At 44.2% G+C, this 23,144-nt stretch overlaps 1 protein-coding gene across 1 annotated transcript in view; it reads right to left on the bottom strand.

Moving 5' to 3' along the window:
• LOC311522788 (solute carrier family 9 member C1-like) overlaps positions 1-23,144 on the bottom strand; it is a gene marked incomplete at its 5' end in the record, with an annotated part of 307,404 nt that overhangs the window by 118,790 nt on the left and 165,470 nt on the right. Inside the window, one exon of the mRNA XM_084632258.1 lies at positions 3,447-3,642. Coding sequence (XP_084488384.1) covers positions 3,447-3,642 — 196 coding nt within the window. The remainder of the gene's footprint in view (positions 1-3,446; positions 3,643-23,144) is intronic.

Genomic DNA, 23,144 nt, shown 5'->3' with positions numbered 1-23,144 from the left:
CATCCGAGAGTGCTGAAGGAATTGGCGGCTGTGATTGCAGAGCCATTGGCCATTATCTTTGAAAACTCGTGGCGAACGGGGGAAGTCCCGGATGACTGAAAAAAGGCTAATGTAGTGCCAATCTTTAAAAAAGGGAAGAAGGAGGATCCAGGGAACTACAGGCCAGTCAGCCTCACCTCAGTCCCTGGAAAAATCATGGAGCAGGTCCTCAAAGAATCAATCCTAAAGCACTTGCATGAGAGGAAAGTGATCAGGAACAGCCAGCATGGATTCACCAAGGGAAGGTCATGCCTGACTAATCTAATTGCCTTCTATGATGAGATTACTAGTTCTGTGGATGAAGGGAAAGCAGTGGATGTATTGTTTCTTGACTTTAGCAAAGCTTTTGACACGGTCTCCCACAGTATTCTTGTCAGCAAGTTAAGGAAGTATGGGCTGGATGAATGCACTATAAGGTGGGTAGAAAGCTGGCTAGATTGTCGGGCTCAACGGGTAGTGATCAATGGCTCCATGTCTAGTTGGCAGCCGGTATCAAGTGGAGTGCCCCAAGGGTCGGTCCTGGGGCCAGTTTTGTTCAATATCTTCATAAATGATCTGGAGGATGGTGTGGATTGCACTCTCAGCAAATTTGCGGATGACACTAAACTGGGAGGAGTGGTAGATACGCTGGAGGGGAGGGATAGGATACAGAAGGACCTAGACAAATTGGAGGATTGGGCCAAAAGAAATCTGATGAGGTTCAATAAGGATAAGTGCAGGGTCCTGCACTTAGGATGGAAGAATCCAATGCACCGCTACAGACTAGGGACCGAATGGCTAGGCAGCAGTTCTGCGGAAAAGGACCTAGGGGTGACAGTGGACGAGAAGCTGGATATGAGTCAGCAGTGTGCCCTTGTTGCCAAGAAGACCAATGGCATTTTGGGATGTATAAGTAGGGGCATAGCGAGCAGATCGAGGGACGTGATCGTTCCCCTCTATTCGACATTGGTGAGGCCTCATCTGGAGTACTGTGTCCAGTTTTGGGCCCCACACTACAAGAAGGATGTGGATAAATTGGAGAGAGTCCAGCGAAGGGCAACAAAAATGATTAGGGGTCTAGAACACATGACTTATGAGGAGAGGCTGAGGGAGCTGGGATTGTTTAGCCTGCAGAAGAAAAGAATGAGGGGGGATTTGATAGCTGCTTTCAACTACCTGAAAGGGGGTTCCAAAGAGGATGGCTCTAGACTGTTCTCAATGGTAGCAGATGACAGAACGAGGAGTAATGGTCTCAAGTTGCGGTGGGGGAGGTTTAGATTGGATATTAGGAAAAACTTTTTCACTAAGAGGGTGGTGAAACACTGGAATGCGTTACCTAGGGAGGTGGTAGAATCTCCTTCCTTAGAGGTTTTTAAGGTCAGGCTTGACAAAGCCCTGGCTGGGATGATTTAACTGGGAATTGGTCCTGCTTCGAGCAGGGGGTTGGACTAGATGACCTTCAGGGGTCCCTTCCAACCCTGATATTCTATGATTCTATGCCCTGCTTGGGACAAGTCCCTGTTGGGACCCTAACTACTAACTAACTAAGGGTATGTCTACACTGGCAAGTTTCTGTGCAACAAGTTATACCACTTTTATTAAAACACTTGAATTAAACCGCTGTTTCGTGTCCACACTGTGCTCTAGTGTCCCAAGGAGCACATCCACATTAGCAGTTCTTGCATTGGCAAAGACAGCAGTGCATTGTGGTAGCTATCCCACTGTGCAACTGGCCGCAGGGTGCTTTGGGAAGGGTTTGCAATGCTTCCTGGGGCAGGCACAGCATCACATGATGCAGGTTTCCTAATCCCATTTTTCCATGGGCATCCTAGTATACTGCCGGCTGCTTTTCAACTGAAGTGGGGGGCAGGGGTGGCGTGTGTGTGTGTTAGGGTGTGTGTGTGTTAGGGTGTGTGTGTGTGTGTGTGTATGGGGCGGGGAGAGAGAGACATTGTGTTTTGGGGGACAGAGTGTGTCAGCACGCTGTCTTGTAAGTTCAGACGGTAGCAGGAAGCAACCAGTCCTGAGGCAGGGGGAAGGGGAAACCCCGACATCAGTCCCCACCTCCCTTCCTGGGCTCTCTCTCTCTCTCTCTCTCTCTCACTCACACACACACACACCTGCCTCTGTGTTCAACAGCACAAGCATACCACATTAATGGTTTGCTTTGTGTCCCAGAGCAGATCAACACAGCATGCAATAGCTGTCAGAAAGAGTGCTTTGAAAGGGGAGGGGTACATGTCTCCAGGGCAGCTGAGTTCAAAACAATGAGCAGAGCGGTCACTTGGGACATTATGGGACAGCTCCAGAGGCCAATTACAGCGCAGAAAGCAATCAAGTGTCTACACTGGCAATAGAGTGCTGGAGCCTCTGCGGAAATAGCCTTACAACTCACGTTGAGGTGGTTTTTTTGCAGCGCTGCAGCTGAGAAGTTTCTGCGCACAAAGTGGCTTGGCAGTGTGTACACAACTGCAGTTTGAGTGCAAAAAGCTGCTTTACTGTGCAGAAACTTACCAGTGTAGACAAGCCCTAACACTTAACTACTTAACACTACCAAATGCAAATTATGTACAAAGACGCTAAGGCATGAAATTCAAAAAGGAGAAACTGTTAGCTCTTGCTAAACAAGAAAGGTGCTCCAACTGACCACCATGGGCAGTAAGAAGAAACTGAGAGGGTGTAAGGCTGGCAGTGCCTGATATACCATAGCATGAGTGCGGAACTCCAGAGGGTGTCACAGGTGGCCCTATGGTTACCGCTAAGGCAAAAATCTCCAACGGCCACGCACGTGGGCACATGCACACCTAAAATGGAATCGACTTGAGCAAGCACTCGAAGAAGAACATAGCTAGGGGCACTGATATGAAACGTTCTGTTATCAGAACTGCATCACCAGTTCATCCCAAAAGCGAGAACTTGCAGAGGCCACTTGAAGATTCGGCTGATACTGAAGCTCAATGTTCAGATACTAGCATATATAAATTGGGATAAAAATTACCCTCCCCTTTCTTTATCATTATGTCTCTTACAAACATGTGACTCTTGCCTCATAGGAAGCAACTCAATACTTTCACTACTAAGAGATACAGCATATCTAAACCGTCATACACAAAGCACAAGACATAATAGTGCAGCTCTATGCAAAAAGCAAGAATCATCCATTAACAATCTCAGAAAAAAGTTAATAATTTTATGCTGCGGTGTGCAAAAATTCAAATTAATCTAAAGAAAACTTCATTAATATAATAGAAGAACATTTAGCATATGGGACAATCTGCAAGGGCAAAGAAGCCATTGACGTTTATAACAGAGAGAATCCCTTTTGTAAAATATGTGTAAACATCTATAATTAAATAGAATTTTGCATTTCTAAGAAAAAACAGCAAGAAGCATTACCATTCATGGGAAAAAATATAATTCATAAGTACCTTTAATGATGCCTCCAGTATATACAAACCGATGAAATAGTAGTTACAGATTTTTAGTTCTCTAAGATATGTTTCATCTAGATATGTCATAAAATCCATTACAATGGGAATGAAATTCAATAATGTTATAATGTAACTTGTGTACTCAAATTCATCCATAAATACTATATGGTGACACAGCTTCAGAATCTTGTTCCTGGAAAAAAAAGTTAAGAAAATAATTTCAGGAATTTTTTATTATGACATTACTTTTGTTTGGTCTAAAAACAAGTGAATATGGATTTTCTATATATTTCAGCAAGAAATTGATTGAAACAATAGTACACCAATTAGTTGATATTCTAGTAATAAGTATGTAATTTAACAATAACTATTAATAGTTAATTGTAACTAATAATTACAAATTTTCTAAGTAACAGTTTATGTAAATTAAACTATTATATAGTAATAAAATATATAAGGCACTATTTTCAGAGTAGCAGCCATGTTAGTCTGTATTCACAAAAAGAAAAGGAATACTTGTGGCACCTTAGAGACTAACAAATTTATCTGAGCACAAGCTTTCGTGAGCTACAGCTCACTTCATCGGATGCATTCAGGCACTGTTCATCCAAAAAATGGTTATTTATAAAATTGCAGTAACGTTTTTTAAGATGCGTTGTGCACATGTACATTCCACTTCAGATGTATGTGCCTCCAAAGCACTCAAGTCAGAAACTTTTGCCAGCAGAACCGTTTGGACTGTGCATGTGCCCTTAATGTCCTTGTGCAAAGAGCAAAGGGCATAAAGGGCTGAGCTGCCCCGACTCCTCAGTTCCTTCACATTGCAAGATGACCATACTTCTGAAGTAGGGGGGAAGTAGAGAGAGTCATGAAATGCATATGTGAACAATACATCTTGAGGAACAACAGTTACTGTACAGATGAGTAATGTTTTTTTCCTCCTTCAAGAGATTATGCATACATACATTCTACTCCAGGTGACTCACCAGCAGTTCTCTTGTAAGTGGTGGGACTTCTGAATTGAACAACAAAGTACCAACTTGCCAAAGTTTGCATCAGCACAGGAAGCCTGAGTGATGACATAATGCTTAGAGAAAGTGTGTATGGATGACCACATCACAGACGTGCAGATGTCTATAATGGGTATGTTCCTTAAATGGCTGATGAAATAGATTAAGCTCTTGTTCAATGAGCAGTTATGTAAGATCATAACAGCATTCTATGCATGAAAGTATTCTGGGGGACAAACTCTGAGCTGAGATTGATTGTCCTTTACCCTTTCAATGTATGCTACAAAGAACCTTGCAGACACTCTGAAAAGTTTAGTCTGAGGGATATAAAATTATGAGGTCCTATGTACATCAAAGATATGCGGTTTTTCTTCACCCTTGTTAGTGTGTGGCTTAGGGAAAAATGCAGGCAACTGAATGGTTAGGTTTAAATGAAAGGCTGACTCACTTTTGGACAGGGTCTCAACAAGACTCTGTCCTTGTGAAAATGGTGAATGGAAGTCAGCTAAGAGTGCTTGTAACTCAGACACCCTCTTAGCCAATGTAGTTGCTACTACAAATGCCATTTTCATAAAAAGGACCAATAAAAAGAAAGTTGCCATTTGCTCAAAAGGAGGCCCCACTGCCCCTGATATTATCAGGTTCAGCTCCCAAGGGCAAACTGGATCACATGGGGGGGGATACACCCAAATGAGAACTTTAAGGATTACCACCATCACCAGATGCGAGAAAACTGAGGAACCTTCAGTAGGCTGTGGTGATGTGAAAGGCTGAAACAGAGCCAAATTAACTATGATCAAGCTAATGGAGAGTCCTGTAGATTTCAGTTTTAGCGACTATTCCTAAATGCGCCAAATTTTGGTGTAAGCAGCAGAGAGATGATGAGACATAACCGAAAACCTCTTCCTCTTTGCTAAATATGCATCTTTTGTGGAATCTTTTCTACCGCTAATCAGGAAGGCTTGGACCTCCTATGAAAAGTCTTTCTGTAGATTTTAACAATTCACCAGCCAGGCTGTAAGACGCAAGCTTTGTATGTCTGGATGCAAAGCTCAGCCTTGATCTTGAGACAGTGGTGCAGAGTGATTGGTATTTGGACAATACAGATTGATGTACCAGTGCTGCCTTGGCCAAGCTGGTGCTATCAGAAGTAACATTGTGTGATTTTGCTTCTTTTTCCTCAAGGGAACTGGAGTGAAGGCATAAAGAAGTTGTTTCAGCCAGGAGATGAGATACGCATTAGTTATGGAATCTGGACTGTGACCTGCTCTGGAGCAGAATCTCCAGTTCTTCTTGAGGTTTGTTGCAAAGATGTACCCCACTTGATAAATATGAATTGTTGTATCTCTGTCTTTAAGTACAACTTGTGATGATAAACAAAGTTCCTACTGAAAGAATCTACTATGGTGTTTCTGATCCCAGGCAGATAAAAGGCCTTCAGCAAAATGTTGTTTTGTATGGAAAAATTCTCTAGATTAATTGCTTCCTGGAACAATCAAATCGACCTGGCTCTACCTTGCCTGTTCAAGTAAAACATGGCAGCGGTATTATCCATGAGTATCTGATAGCATGACCGTTGACTGTGGCCGGGAATGCTTTCCAGGCACCAGGGACAGCATGCAGCTCCAAAAGGTTGAGATGGAGACCTCTTGATTCATCCAGACAGTCTGAAGTGCTCTCAGATGGCCCTAGTACTTGGTGAAGGAATCTGACTAGACGGGAGGAGAGAAAGGAGCTCCGCTGGAGACACTGTGAGGATCAATCCACCAACCCAGAGAGGAAAGTGCTTGTGCAAATATGCAAATCATGCCCAGCGAGTGCCTGATTAGCTGATAAACAGAGTGGAGTCTAGTTTGCATACAGCTGATGCGGTCTGGCACGCTGAGCTGTGTGTGCACAATGCCATGTGCCCAAGAAGTTGAAGGCAGGACAGAGCCATTGTCCTGTGCTCAGCCTTGAGGTTCCTGCACAAGGTGACAATGGTCTCTAGAGCAGTGGTTCTCAACTCACAGCCTGCTTGTGGCCCAATCAGCACGCAGCTGTGGCCCACATGACAACCTCAGGGCCATACAGAAAGTATATACAGTGTGTGGATAAGGCCCATAAAACACAGAGAGCTGCATATGTAGCCCACAATGGTAAATAGGTTGAGAGCCACTGATCTAGAGCCTGTCTCAAGGTAGGTAGGCTGTTGCTGTAGTTGTGTTGAGAATGGTGACTATAAAGTCTGTCTTCTGGAGTAGAAGCAAAGTTGGCTTCTTTGTGTTTATTCTCAGCCTGTGATGAACGAACAATTGGATTTGCCTGATACTGTTCTTTTCTTGTCTCTTTTGACTGGCATCAGACGAATAAATCCCAGAAAAGGGAAAAATCTGTATACAAGAAAGGAGGAGGTGGGCAGTCACTATTGCCATACATCTGATAAAATTCCTTAGGGCTGATGATAGGCCAAAGGGTACTACTTTGTATTGGTAGTGAGAGCCTCTGACCATGGATCTCAAATATTTCTTGTGGCCTGGATGTATCACCACATAAAAATAAGTGTTTTGTAGACAAGGGAAGCATATCAGTCTTTTCAATCCAGGGAAGCAATAATGGAAGAAAGAAAAATCATCCTGAACTTCAATTTCTTGATGAACATGTTTAATTTCGTCATGTCCAGAATTCAAAATCAGGAATTAGCAGGTATAAAATCATTTCCCTTTGTATTGTATAGGTATTTCCTCTATAGGTCCCATATCCTGAAGAGATTGCACTTCCTGAAGTAGTGCAGCCTCAAGAGATGGGTTCCTGAATGGAGACAGAGAAGGTGGGTGGGTGTCATAAATATAAAGGGAAGGGTAAACACCTTTAAATCCCTCCTGGCCAGAGGAAAAACCCTTTCACCTGTAAAGGGTTAAGAAGCTAAGACAACCTCGCTGGCACCTGACCAAAATGACCAATGAGGAGACAAGATACTTTCAAAGCTGGAGCGGGCGGGGGGAAACAAAGGGTTCTGTGTGTTGTTTTGCCGGGAGCAGAGCAGGAATCCAGGTCAGAACTCCTGTAAAAAGTCAGTAAGCAATCTAGTTAGATATGCGTTAGATTCTGCTTTGTTTAAATGGCTGATAAAATAAGTTGTGCTGAATGGAATGTATATTCCTGTTTTGGTGTCTTTTTGTAACTTAAGGTTTAGCCTAGAGGGATTCTCTATGTTTTGAATCTGATTACCCTGTAAGGTATTTACCATCCTGATTTTACAGAGGTGATTCTTTTACTTTTTCTTTAATTAAAATTCTTCGTTTAAGAATCTGATTGCTTTTTCATTGTTCTTAAGATCCAAGGGTTTGGGTCTGTGTTCACCTGTGCAAATTGGTGAGGATTTTTATCAAGCCTTCCCCAGGAAAGGGGGTGTAGGGCTTGGGGGGATTTTGGGGGGAAAGACGTTTCCAAGTGGGCTCTTTCCCTGTTATATTTGTTAGACGCTTGGTGGTGGCAGCAAAAAAGTCCAGGGACAAAAGGTAAAATAGTTTGTACCTTGGGGAAGTTTTAACCTAAGCTGGTAAAAATAAGTTTAGGGGTTCTTTCATGCAGGTCCCCACATCTGTATCCTAGAGTTCAGAGTGGGGAAGGAACCTTGACAGTGGGTAAGGAAGGGATCAGAATTGCATAATGTATCCCTCTTCCAAAGTGCTGAGGACCCATTTGTCAGATGTTATGGCGGCCCAAGTACTGCGAAAGAGGGACAATTTCCAAAGGGAAGTATTGGGCTTGGAGAAACTGACATGCTGGTACTCAAAGTCACCATCAAACCAATTGTTTAGCTGATGATGTCTAGTGAGAGTATCCCGTGGCCGAAGATTTCAAAGGCATTTGGAGGTTTTGTTTGCCTCTTAGCAGCATCCTGATGTCTAGGCTGGAAGAAAGATAATCTATATTGAACATGATGTTTTAACTGTTTTCTCTTTGGGGCAGGTGGGCATACCTCCAAAGAGTGCAACATAGCCCTAGTATCTTTTGGGGGTATGTATAGCATTGTTAGACTTTTCAGAAAATAAGTTTGAACCCTGAAAGTGGAGATCCTCAATAGTATTTTGCAATTCATTAGGGATCCCCAAGGCCTGAAACCAGGAGGAATGCCTCAGGGAGTTCACTGTGTCTGAGGAATTACTGGCTGCCTGGAGAGAAGTTCTCATCATTAGATGACTTTCAGCTACTATGGAGATAAGATGTTCTTTATATTCCTCAGGCATTTTGTTAGAAAATTTGGAGATGGAGGTCTAATTAATAAACACATAATTTTGCTCGTAAAGCCTGATAATTTCCAATCCTCATTTGTAGTCTAGCCATGATATATGTCATTCTGCTGTAAAGGTCAAGTCTCTTCAGCTCTCTATCTTTTGGAGTTGATTTTGTCTGAGGCTGCTCTGTGCATGCATTTGCAGCTGTCACTATGAATGAGTCATGTGTAAGGTGTGTAAAAAAGTAGTCAAAGTCTTGTGGAGCAGGGTTTCTCAAAACTGAATCACCAGAATGTTTCAGAGGGTCTCATGGTGGCTCATGCTGCTCTGGTCCCACAGGGTAGGCTGGGCTTAGCTCCCCATTCCAAGTGTTGTGATGCTCCTGGAAGGGGCCAATGCGCCCCTCGGGCGGGGGAGGAATGTGGCTCTGCATGCTGCCTCTCTTGGCAGACACCGCCCCCTCAACTCCCATTGGCCACAGTTCCCCATTCCCAGCCAATGGGAGCTGCGGAGGTGGTGCTTGAAGGCAGAAGCAGCATGCTGAGACCTCTGTTCTCCCCCTTGCCCACCAGGGCCACAGGGGCATGCTGGCTGCTTCCAGGAGGGGTGTGGAGCCGGGGCAGGGAGCCTGCCTTTGCTACAGCCCCACTGCGCCGCCGGAGAGAATGATTGACAGGGAACCTCACTTAGGGTCTATGGGAGCCACCACTGGCTCGCAGGCCTGGCAGTGAAGAACACTGGTCTACATTTATACCCTTAATTGTCTGACTGGTGAATAAGGGAGACAATGTGTGTGAGAGGGTCTTTTATTGGACCAACTTCTGTTGGTGAGAACGACAAACTGGTTCAATAAAAGATATTATCTCACCCGCCTTTTCTCTCTAATATTCTGGGACTGACATGGCTACAACAACACTGCATACAACCATGGTGAATAAGGTCACAGCCTTAAGAGAAAGTTTAGAAGTCTTGAAAGCAACTTGTCCACTAACAAAGGCTTTAGGTTCTAACTCTAACCAAGTAAATTACAGTGATGCAAAAATGGTGCATATATTCAGGAAAAGATATAGCTAAGGGAGAAATTACCCAGGAACAGGACAGAGTAAAAGGTGGACCAGGCAGCTGGATAGTATATCTAGTACAGAAGGGAATCAGACTTCTAGCCCAAGATTGTAGGGGAAAGGAAAGGAAAGGAAGATGAGGCAGTGAGGAAGCATGTGCAAGGAAGAAGACAGGAAGGGCCAACAAAGAGCCAGATGATAAAAGAGTTACTCTCCCTCACTGAGTCATTCAGACACCTAAAATTTAGGCTTTTTTAAAAAATCACACCACATTATGAATATGATAAAAGTAAAATGTATAAACCTTAATACAGACATTTCTTACATTTTATTTCCCATTTATTATTTCTTTGTCTTATTCTGTTGACCCTTATAATACTCTTTTCTCAAATTCATTTTCCTTTCTATAGTTTTCTTAACTCCTTTTATTTTCTGTCTTACAGAGACTATATCTTCCCATTTTCTCTCTGATCCTTTTCCATTGGTACATCCATAGCCCTGATCTCTTTAGTGTCTCACTTTCCCTCACTTTTTCATAGTTCTTTTCAAATACCTCTTCCTCTTTTCCTCCTCCCTTTCCAGGGTCACCTTTTTTCCTCCCATCTTCTTGCCGACTATTGCTTTTCTCCTTCCCTAGCTCTTCTTCCTTCCCCTAAGCAAGTCTTCTGCTGTAATATAAGGTAGGGGAAGTCAAGGATTTTCAAAACTTTCCACCAGTCCCTCATTGTAGCCTTGTTTTACAGGATTTGGTGCTTTGACTAACTCAGGGAGAGTGTAAGGACCTTTGGTATCCTCCCACCTTTAACCTGTAGTGCTCCCATAGTCTTGCATTCAATGAGTGAGAAGATCTTCAAGGCCCTATCATCATGTTCATGTTTTGTAGATTTTAACTCCTATAACATTAACATTTTACAATGGAGTTCTAAGTTTTTTGAACAAATTTTGGTAATTTCCAATGATACTTCGTTCAGAACAGAACCAAACAACTGACTCAGAGACGACGTGCTCTGCAGATCCAGGCCGCGTCCTACCGCCCATCTACATCTAAGCCACAATTTTGAAGTATTGGTCGAGGGTATGCATGACCTTCCCACACCTATAGCACCAATGCATACCCCATCCCACACTTTTGGTCACCGCCTACGCCCATTTTACCATGCTTGTGCTGCAATAACTACAGACCAATGGGTATTGGAGATCATACCATCTGGCTACACCATTCCTTTTCATAACCATCCCCCCCCCACCCTTCCCTCCTCAGGGACCACTCTCACGAACACCTTCTGCAACAGGAAGTAGACCACCTCCTACTGCTGGATGCTGTAGAACCAGTACCACACCAATACCAAGGGAAGGGTTTTTACTCCAAATATATCCTGACAGAGAAGAAAGGAGTGGGATGGAGACCAATCTGAGATCTCCAAAAACTCAATAAGTTTGTACGCAACCACAGGTTCAAAATGGTCACTCTGGCCATAATAATCCTAGCGCTAGACGGGGGGACTGGTTTGCAGCCCTCGACCTCCAAGATGCACACTTCCATATTACAATATATCCTGCCCACAGACGGTTCCTGCGGTTCACAGTAGGACCCAACTATTACCAATACAGGGTTTTTTCTTTCGGCCTATCTGCTGCTCCCCAAGTATTCTCAAGAACACTCGCAGTAGGAACAGCAGCAGATTTATGACTCAAAGGAGTCATAATCTTCCCCTATTTCGATGATTGCCTGCTCAAGGGTGCCAATCGACAAGAAATGGCATACATGGTGAAGACCACAATAGACCCGTTTTACCAGGTAGGTCTACAGATAAACAGAAAGAAATCCACCCTAGAACAAACTCAGCGCTTGGAGTTTATCGGCACCAACCTCAACTCCATATAAGCCAAGGCAATATTACCAAACTACAATCTCATTTCCACAGTGACTGTCAGCCCACAAACTTCAGTGAGGACATGCCTTCAGATTATGGGACATATGGCAGCTACAACTTTTGTAGTAAAGTACGCCAGACTCCATATGCGCTATCTGCAGCACTGGTTGAGCACGGTCTATGCACCCAGCAAACATTTTCTCAACAGATGAGTAACACTAAGACCAAGGGTCATCCTCTCCCTAAAATGGTGGACACAACCAGGGAATGTATGCTCAGGGATTCCCTTTCAGCAAGACCCCCCCATCAGTGACTATCACAACAGATACCTCCCTGATAGGCCCAGGCGCCCACTTGGGTCACCACAATATACAAGGCAAGTGGTCAGTGATGGAAAACCGACTACAAATCAATCTCCTGGAACTCCGCGCAGTACACAATGCATGCCGCCACTTCCTCCCACTCATACGGCAGACCTCCATCTCTATTCTTACCGACAATGTGGCATGCATGTTTTACATCAATCACCAAGGGGGAGCCAGGTCTCACTCGCTATGTGTAGAAGCCATGAACTTATGGAACTTGTGCATCCGCAACAATATAAACATCACAGCGTCATACCTACTGGGATGCCAAAACACTACAGCTGACAATCTCAGCAGGCACTTCTCACAGGAACACGAGTGTGAAATCCATGACAGTGTTCTCAGCATGATATTCCGAAAATGGAGTCATTCAGTAATCAACCTGTTCACCTCAGTGACAAATCACACATGTCCAGTCTTTTGCTCCAGGGCAGGCCTGGCGCCGGGATGGTTAGGGAATGCCCTCCTCATCCAGTGGAATGCATTGCTCATGTACGCCTTCCCGCCAATACCACTGATCCCACGGGTTATCCGCAAGGTATGACTTGACAGAGCATACATCATTCTCATTGTCCCCACATGGCCCAGACAGACTTGGTTTCCGTACCGGTCACACCTAGCAGTCTGTGCCCCACAACGGCTGCCCTTATGGATGGATCTCCTGTCCCAGAACAAGGGCCTTACACTCCATCCAGACCCAGCGAAGCTCCAACTCAAAGCATGGCTCCTATGTGGTTCCAACATGGGAAACTGAACTGCTCAGAGAAAGGTTTCAGAGTAACAGCCGTGTTAGTCTGTATTCGCAAAAAGAAAAGGACTTGTGGCACCTTAGAGACTAACCAATTTATTAGAGCATAAGCTTTCGTGAGCTACAGCTCACTTCCTCAGATGCATATCGTGGAAACTGCAGCAGGCTTTATATATACACAGAGAATATGAAACAATACCTATTCCCACCCCACTGTCCTGCTGGTAATAGCTTATCTAAAGTGATTTCCAGCACAAATCCAGGTTTTCAGAAATCCAGAAAACCTGGATTTGTGCTGGAAATCACTTTAGATAAGCTATTACCAGCAGGACAGTGGGGTGGGAATAGGTATTGTTTCATATTCTCTGTGTATATATAAAGCCTGCTGCAGTTTCCACGATATGCATCTGAGGAAGTGAGCTGTAGCTCACGAAAGCTTATGCTCTAATAAATTGGTTAGTCTCTAAGGTGCCACAAGTCCTCCTTTTCTTTTTGCTCAGAGAAAGTGAAACAGGTATTACTAAATAGCCATTGCCTCACCACTATCTTGGTTCCGGTGACTCGGATGCATCGCATCGGATAGGTGAGTGGCAGCCTGTAAGTCCCTCTCCCCAACAGTCCGCACAGCTGCTTGGAGGGGGTATCACGAACTCTCGTGATGGTAGTTGCGGGTTCTGGCAAGCCAGGGTAAAGGATTTTTTGGATAAATGGATAAGGGAGAACCAGGGCCCATACCAGGTACAGGGGTCAACCTGGGATGAGATTAAAAAGGAAATGGAGGAAGTGTTAGGGGACCCAGAGGTATGGGGGGTGCTGAGGAGCCCACCCTTCTTGGTATATGGGTAGTGGAAGAAGGTCCCTGCCCATGGGGACTGAATGCCTCCCAGGGAAAAGAGGCACTTCAGTCTGCTTGAGAGGTTTGAAGTAAGGGCAGCATTACGGGAAGCTGCCAGGAATCTTTCAAGTTTGGTGCTGCTTCAGCAAGGGCTGCTGAAGGGTTGTAAATTAGTTAGGGGTGGTGAAAGATGATTTGGCACAAAAGGGTTTATAGTCAAAAGCAGAGTTAACAGACGACCTTTAGAGACTGGAGCTGGGACTTGGTCCTGGGGGAGTGGAGAGAAAGAAAAAAAAAAGTTTCAAAGTGCAACCTCCCTTTCCACACTCTTTTGTTTTTCTGAAGTTTTAATGGAGGGTACTTTGGATACTTATGTGAGATGTCAAGAAAGAAGTTTTTGTTTAATGATAAAACCCAGTTCTATAAATGTAACTGTATGTGCAACTCTGTGCAGTCACATTGGATGGAAGCTTGGTAATTAAATTATCCAAGGGGGTCAGGTCGAGTGGCTACTACCACCACTATACTTCTGTCCCCAGAAGCATTTACAGCTATTCTGAGGGAAAACGAGCCCTTTTCCCACAGAAATGGTCTATAAGGGACTGCTGCAGGCAGCAGGCAGAGAGAGAATCTGATCAAAATTATTTGACTTTTGGGTAATGTAATCAAAATCACTAAAGGATGGAAGGGGTTTCTATTGGAACTTAACTTGGCTGCCCCTGGTTGTGTCTAGTTGTACAAGATGGCAGGGTAATCAGGGTACAGTTGTGTAAAAGAGTAATCACAGTGCAAGAAATGTTAGGCAAAAGAGAATTTTGTGTGGTAAAAGGAAAAGGGGAGGAATGATGGGAACACTGAGCCTTGGGGTGGCTCTGGGGGATCAGATTGTTGCTTTGGTGGGTGCATGAAAACTCTGTGGGCATAGGGGAGGCAGTTACACCTTGTGTAAAATTAATATGGCTAATATAATGTTATGGAGGTTAAACTATATGGAAAGAATGTGCATTTTCCCAGGACGTGTGGAGTGTCTATTGGAGAAGGGGTAAAACAAATGCAAATAAAACATGGTACTCAATTAAAATCCTATTAGGGCTCCAAAAGAGGCCACAGTAGGTTGTGCTTTCTTTTTCAGATCTCTGTGTGATTTGGAGCAGGAGATGAAAGTAATCAGAACTCTGGTGGAAGTAAAATGCTTCCCTTTTAAGACAGTGTCTCAGCTGCTAACAGCTTTGGATCCAGAAGCAAGCTAGTAAGCCTCTGTGTGAATGCAAATTACCCAGCTGACGGGCACAAAGGAGCTGCAAATAATGAATACATCCGGTCAGCAAACAAGCTACTAGAAGACTCAGATTATGGCCCTCCAGGAAAGGGAGCTGAAAAAACAAGTCAAGCCTGAAAATAAGGGGGACAGGTTAACCTTAAGGGGGTGTGTCTGTGTGTGTGAACTATTACCTGAGAACAAACTTAAAGCTTGGTACAGCAGAGAAACTATTGCAAACTTGGTCTGTTGTACAAGAGGGGAAACTGAGGTACACCTCCTCATGAATTTCAGAAAGGACCAGTGAGTGGGGTAATTCACTAGCCTGACTATAGAACAAAATAAGGACAGCCTGGAGGTAATTCTTCTGTTTTTCCTGCAATTATCAAGGAAATTTGTAAAAGAAAGTGGTATTATTATTAAGCAATAGTCCATGGTGGGGAAGGAAATTGTTTCTTTTGTTTTTCAGACACTCTACAAGCAAGCTGGCGCCAGCGGGAAAAATAACCCAGAATACCATGGATCTGTGTTTTGTGTTTGTTTGTGGTGTTTTTTCTTGTTGCTACCATTGCTGTGTTTTAATGAACAGAAAATCTCATGACATGGGTGGGGGATGGCTTCAAAAGGCTGACCTTGGTGGGAAGATGTGTATGGGAATGCAAATTCTCAACTAGGAGGCCAGCACTTGTGTAATAGCTACCGTGGTACCTGGAAATGGAATGGCAACTAAGGTGGCCCCCACAAGCCCTATGGAACTAATGAGAAGGGGAGGAGCTCACTAGGAATCAATGGAGGGGTGTGTAAAATAACATAAATCAATAGAAGATGTTTGGATGTGCCCCTCTCCTCTGACTATAGAGGAGCAGGATCAATGGCCTATGCAAGGGGTGGACAATTGGGTGTACTGTGTATAAGGTGTTTTGCTGGGAATGTACATATTACTGGGGGCACAATTACACCAGCCCATAACCAAACTACTCACATTTACATGCTGCTATCTGGACTTTGCTGCACAAATGGATCTGTGAATCTTATTGCTGTGAATAATCAAACCAGGGCATACTGTCTGATTCCATACCAAGTGGTCAAGCTGGTTTGGACAATATCCCATTTCTCTGTGAACATTCAATGGATTTATGATATGGACAAAAGCAAGCAAAACCTGCAGGGGCAACTGCCAGCAACTGGACACATCAGATCGTGACCCTGTCAAAGGAGGAGAGGCAGTGTTTTGGGGGTGTCTCGGATGTTGGACCTTACTGCAGTGGTCAGGACTCGGTGTTGCTGTGGATTTTGTATTGTTAACTGTACTTGTGTTACGTTGCATAGGGAGATAACCTATAAGTAATGTAGTAAGCCCTCCAAACCCTACAGTGTACTAGACAACCCGGACCCAACCTTCTCGGGCCCGCTATAATGGGAAGTCTGGAACACTAATTGGAATAGGTGGGGTATGCCCGTACGAGAGAAGGTGCAGGGCACTATACTACACAAGGGGCAGTGGGACAAATGGAATATCGACACCTTCCACCTTGATGCCTGGCCCTATCAGGAAATGTGTCGCCATATGTCCTATGCTTTTCCAGGGATACCTGGGCAGGAGGATCCCAAAAGAAAAGAAAAAAAAAAAGGGGTGGAGTGTTAGGATATAGATATTCAGGCCTGTCTGTAAAGGCCTATACTCTAAGAATTTAGGTGTATTCTTATCACTTGGCTAATTATAGAGGTATAAAAGAAAGAACAAAATCACTGTCTGCTGGTGTAAGGGCCTTCTCTTACTGTGACAGTCTGAGGCCCTGTTCTTAGCTAAGGCCTTTGGCTAAGCAGCAGAGGCAGCCATAAGCTGGGAAGCGAGCAGTCACATCCTCACATCCCAAACTAGTCACTTTGAAATAAGGTGCTATTGGGCTGTTAGGAATACAGTCCTGTCCTGATAGTGCCTATCACCTCCAGAGAAAGGGAAGTGCCTAGAAAATGTAAAAGGAAACTTAGTTTGATAGCATCCTGTCTGGCAAGAACTCACTTATCAATAGCTGGGATGTGAAATCCTCACTTCTGTATTGTTTTGTCATTATAGTTCCCACTTTGCTATTGTTTGTCTCTATAATCTCTGTCTGGTTCTGTGATTGTTCCTGTCTGCTGTATAATTAATTTTGCTGGGTGTAAACTAATTAAGGTGGTGGGATATAATTGGTTACATAATCATGTTACAATATGTTAGGATTGGTTAATTAAATTTCAGGAAAATGATTGGTTAAGGTATAGCTAAGCAGAACTCAAGTTTTACTATATAATCTGTAGTCAATGAGGAAGTGAGTGGGTGTGCGTGGGCGAGGGAGATGGGAACAGGGAATGGGTGTAAGGAAATTGGAATCATGTTTTGCTAAAGGGGAAAATGGGAACAGGGAATGGGAGTAAGGAAATTGGAATCATGTTTGGCTAAGGGCAGGAATGGGAACAGGGACACAGGTGTAAGGCTCTGTGGTGTCAGAGCTGGGAAGGAGGATACTAAGGAAGGAAACTGGAATCACGCTTGCTGGAAGTTCACCCCAATAAACATCGAATTGTTTGCACCTTTGGACTTCGGGTATTGTTGCTCTCTGTTCATGCGAGAAGGACCAGGGAAGTGAGTGGGTGAAGGAATAAGCCCCCTAACACTAGGAATACTTACCGCCACAGGTGAAGAAGATTCTCCCTTTGGTGCCAGCAAAAACAGCTGGACGCGACCAAGGCACCTCTATCTGTGATCCTAGACTACCTACTAGAACTGAAGGAAACGGGGTTAACCATAAGTTCTATTAAAGTACACCTGGCTGCCATCACAGCCCCCCACGAGCAGATAGAAGGGGCTTCAATATTCGTTCACTCGATTACATGGCATTTACTAACAGGTATACAGAACATGTTCCCAGAAGTATGCCAACCTACGCCACCATAGGATCTCAATCATGTGCTCAAATGTCTCACAAGACCACCCTTTGAACCTCTAGCAACCTGCTCTCTCTTACATATGTCAATGGAGGTCGCATTCCTTGTGGCAATCACGTCTGCAAGATGTGTCAGCGAAATATTGGCATTAATGGCCAAATCACCATACATGGTATTTACCAAAGACAAAATCATGTTACGTCCTCACGCAAAATACTTGCACAACGTGGCTACACATTTTTATATTAACCAAACCATACACTTACGTGCCTTCTATCCCAAGCCACATAAGGATTCTCAAAAAGCAACGTTACATATGCTAGATGTCAGATGGGCTGCAGGCTTTTACTTGGACAGAACTAAACCATTTCGCGAGTCACCAAAACTATTAGTCTCTACAACAGAGTGAGCCAAAGGATCTACAATATCGACCCAGATACCCTCCAAATGGGTCTCTTCCTGTATTCAAACTTGGTACTGTGACAGTGCACCCCATAAGGTTTTATGGAAATATGCTTATGAATGTATATATGACATAACTGGAATATGTTTTATACTACTTATGCCATGTAACATATCTCTGTAAAGGTTATGATATACTGAATCTATTCCTCCTATTTGTATGTATGTATCATTTCTGTGTTCGAAGTTATGAATATCAGCTGTGTACTTGCTTGATTTCTAAATAGCCTTAGAAAAGCATTTGATCAGCTTCTTGAGAAAGGAATGTGCAAGTTAAGTGCCCAATCAAAAAACACGTAATGAACAATGGATCTTGGAAGGCTCCAATCCACATAAGAAGTCTACTTGAGGACGTTCAAGGTAGCATGTGAACCATGGCTGCTACCTGAGTCATGCTTGGCCATGTGACTTGCCCATGTGTCTCCAAAACTCCTTCTTGTAGCTAGCATTCTACACAGGGGGAGGGAGAGGTGTCCACCCACAAGAAAAAGTCTATTTATACCCCAGGGAGACCCCTCCATTTTATCTTCAGCTGGCTCAAGAGAAAGCCTCTCCACCCCAAAGGTTACCTGAAAGAAACTGGGACAAAGGACAGTAACTACAGGGGGTGTGAGTGATTGCTGGACCCAGACTAGAAAGAGACTAGTCTGTAAAAGAAGCTTACTAGAACATCTCTGAGGGTTAGGTTTCATCTGTAATCACTTTCTTACCGTATTAGGCATAGACTTGCATGTTTTATTTTATTTCGCTTGGTAATTCACTTTGTTCTGTCTGTTACTACTTGGAACCACTTAAATCCTACTTTCTGTATTTAATAAAATCACTTCTTACTTATTATTTAACCCAGAGTATGTATTAATAACTGGAGCGGGGGGAGAAACAGCTGTGCATATCTCTCTATCAGTGTTATAGAGGGTGAATAATTTATGAGTTTACCCTGTATAAGTTTTATACAGGATAAAACTGATTTATTTGGGGTTTGGACCCCATTGGGAGTTGGGCATCTGAGTGTTAAAGACAGGAACATTTCTTAAACTGCTTTCAGTTAAGCTTGCAGTTTGTGGGACGTGGTTCGGACCTGGGTCTGTGTTTGTGGCCGGCAAGCGTGTCTGGCACATCCAGGCACGGTTCTGGAGTCCCAAGTTGGCAGGGAAAGCAGGAGCAGAAGTAGTCTTGGCACATCAGTTGGCTGTCCCAAGGGGGTTTCTGTGATCCAACCTGTCACAGCTACCACCTACATAACAAAGAACCCCCTGCAGGCATCAGATCCCACTCAACATGAGTCATGGTGACACCAATCGCATTCTAGAACAATGTCCCCTTAATAGACATTTGTAGAGCTGCAACTTGGACTTCAGAGCACACTTTTGCAAAGCATTACGCTATCACGCAAGGCCTTATCTCAGATTCTATCGTTGGCCTCACAGTGCTCTCATCACACACTTATACATAACTCTGAACCCCTGCCACCCCTGGTGGGGCACTGCTGTACAAGCACCTAGAGTGGAGTACCCATAGGGACACCACTTGAAGAAGAAGTTACTCACTGTGTGCAGTAACGATGGTTCTTTGAGATGTGTGTCCCTGTGGGTGCTCCACTACCCACCCTCCTCCCCTCTACTTCAGAGTTCACACAGCCGAGCTCTGCAGTAGAGAAGGAATGGAGGGGACGGTCAGGGGTGTACGTGCGATAGGAGGCACCAACAGCTGACCGAGACAGCTCCTGTGCACACTCTTCCCCTGACCAAGTACTGCTGCGAAAAATCTCCGATCTCCGGCGCATGGACTCACCGACACCTAGAGTGGAACACCTTCGGGACACACATCTCGAAGAACCATTATTACTGCACAAGGTGAGTAACTTCTTCTTTAAGCTTTCAAGATGCTACCAGCACCCGTACCGACTTCAGCAGCTTTATCCAAGCAAGCTCTGTTGGCTATATCTACACTAGTTCCATTGAGTCTGTACTGCTCTTGTTGTCTACTAGTGTGTTTACATCTGTTTCAGTGCCCTCAACACTGCAAACTTTCTTGGTGGCTAGAGACTTACTATTTCTGTTGGTTCTGGATTCATATACATTATATCACATGGTACCTGTTACAAACAAGATATTGGTAATGATGCCTAGGTACTGGCCAGGTCTTTTCATCCTAGGCAGCAGTCATCAATATCAGCTACTTTAGCAGCATACTCTGAGTTGACATCAGTACAAGTGCTGAAGCTGGGGCATACGTCCCTGGTACCGAGACTACTTTTGACTCCAACTGGGACTGCTCCTCCATTTCCAGAAGATTATATATCCCCTTCAGAGTTGGATTACAGCAGGCAGGCTTCAACAGCCAGATCTTTCCAATACCCTTACTCTACCACTTATGCACGTCATTCTTCACTCACATTGATTGTTATTCCTCTAGAGACATTCCTATCTGGTGCCCAGTGCCTTTGACAGTGCAACATTATGATTATCCACCCTGGCCATAGTGGGCTTCATAAACTGGCTCTCAGGGCACTAGCTCACCCGAGCATCTCTTTTGAGACCAAAATGTCTGTCTCTGGTTCCAGTTCATCCTAGGAAAGAGCCATTTCACCTACCTCAAGCACAAATGCCTCATTTGGAAGCCACAACTAAGATGACAGACAAAAGGATACCATGGAAAAATCTTCTCATGTATCATCTTTGCCTGATGAAGTGATCAATCCTGAAGCATCCTCACCTCCACCAGGATTTTAAGATTCCAGGACTACTAATAAGAAGGATTGCTAAAACATAGGAGATTCGGTCCAAAGTTGTACAAGAGAACCCTCATAAACTCCTGGGTAAACTGCAGGCCCTGGCTTCAGGAAGGGTCAACCTTACAGTCAGTGAGACCCTCCTGGATCCTGCCAAAGCTTTATGGCATACCCCAGTCTCTTTGTCACCAACAGCAAAGTGTACTGATAGGCACTACCAGGTGCCTCCACAGCAATTTTCTCGACCTTTTTGGGCTCCGGGCCCTTTTGTAAATGTTGATGGCCTGTCATGACCCAGTAAGTAGGCTGGGGGTGGGGTGTTGGATCCTGCTCCCCTTGGTGGAGGATGCTGCAGAGCCAACCCTGCACTGACTCCACTGCAATGGCTTATGTGGCTCCGGTTCTGCAGGGCTGGCTGGGCTTGTCTCCCTACTCCAGGCTTTGTGACCTCCAGAGTTGCAGCACTTTTCTGGTTTAGCCCCAACCCCCAACGGGGGTGGGGTAGGGGTGTCAGCTTGTCCAAATTTGTATGAGTGGCATTGCAACCTGATGCACAGAATCATGGTGCCACTCACTCAAGTTGGCCAGGTGGCCCCCCGTCATCATGATGGAGGTGTGGCTTGGACTAAAACCTGAGTGGTGCTGTGACCCTGGAGGTCTGTCTTACTGAGACTATATCTTCCCATTTTCTCTCTGATCCTTTTCCATTTGTACATCCATAGCCCTGATCTCTTTAGTGTCTCACTTTCCTGCACCCAAACACGCTGCCCCAGCCTAGAGTCCCCTCCTGCACCCAAACTCCCTCCCAGAGCTTGCACCCCTAACCCTCTCCTGCACCCCAAGCCATATTACCAATAATGGTAATATTACCATGTCAACCAACAAAGAACTTGGAGTGTTCAACCACTGTGTCAGGTATGCATTCAAGCATCTGTGTCGGGTTGATGTGGCTCTCACATTGAAGGTTTTTTGCCAAAGTGGCCCCCACTTCAAAAGAAGTGAAGAGCATTGCTCTAGATAAACATAGTCAGCCACCTCAGCCAGACAGGTGGTGAATATTCTTGGGATTTTTGGCAGCCCAAATGGTAGAACCTTGTAAGTGGAAAAAGCAAGTACTTAAGATTCCAGTAAGGCTGCATCTGTGACTTGTATTGAAATGTAAAGATCAGCATCCTTTAGATTGAGAGCACCATTCCTATCCTGGGATGTAAAGGAAGGAATGTGTGCTAAAGCCACAACACAGAACTTTTCTTTTTCCATGTGTTTGTTTAAATTCTTGAGGTCCCAGATATGCCACAGGCCCCATTCCTGTTTGAGGATGAGAAAATATTGTGAGAGGAAGCCCTACCTTCAAAACTCATTTAAAATCACAATTTCCTCTAAAATATGTTGTTAAAAAGGCATCTGAAAAAATATGGGGGAAAGAGACTAAAGGTGGTGCATAGATATAAACTGACTGACATTGCCCTTTTCCATAATCTTGAATACCCACTTCTCAGTGGAGATGGCTTGCCAGGCCATTACAAAGTAGAAGATCTGTCCCCAAAATGCAATAAAACAATCTCTCTTAAAACAAGTTTGAAGTGAGGGAGCCTACCCTAGAGTCTACAGTTCCACTCAGTCCTACTTCTTGTTCGGCCAATCACTAAGAACAAACAAGTTTTTTAAAATTAACGGGAGATAACGCTGCCCACTAATTTACAATGTGGCCTGGAAGTGAGAACAGGCATATCTTGACTTTAGTAAAGCTTTTGATACTGTCTCACATGCCTGTCTTTTCAACAAACTAGGGAAATGCAACCTAGATGGAGCTACTATAAGGTGGGTGCAAAACTGATTGGAAAACCATTCCCAGAGACTAGTTATCAGTGGTTCGCAGTCATGCTGGAAGGGCATAACGAGTGCAGTCCTGCAGGGATCAGTTCTGGGTCTGGTTCTGTTCAATACCTTCATCAATAATTTATATAATGGCATAGATAGCACACTTATACGGTTTGCAAATGATACCAAGCTGGGAGGGGTTGCAAGTGATTTCAAGGATAGGATTATAATTCAAAATGATCTGGACAAACTGGAGAAATGGTCTGAAGTAAATAGGATGAAATTCAATAAGGACAAATACAAAGTACTCCATTAAGGAAGGCACAATCAGTTGCAGACATACAAAATGGGAAATGTCTGCCCAGGAAGGAGTACTGAGGAA

This window comes from Lepidochelys olivacea (genome assembly GCF_965140295.1).
Source record: "Lepidochelys olivacea isolate rLepOli2 genome assembly, chromosome: 6".
Taxonomy (NCBI): Eukaryota; Metazoa; Chordata; order Testudines; family Cheloniidae; genus Lepidochelys; species Lepidochelys olivacea.
Note: the sequence above shows the minus strand (reverse complement) of the source record. Positions and strands in the feature narration are given on the sequence as shown.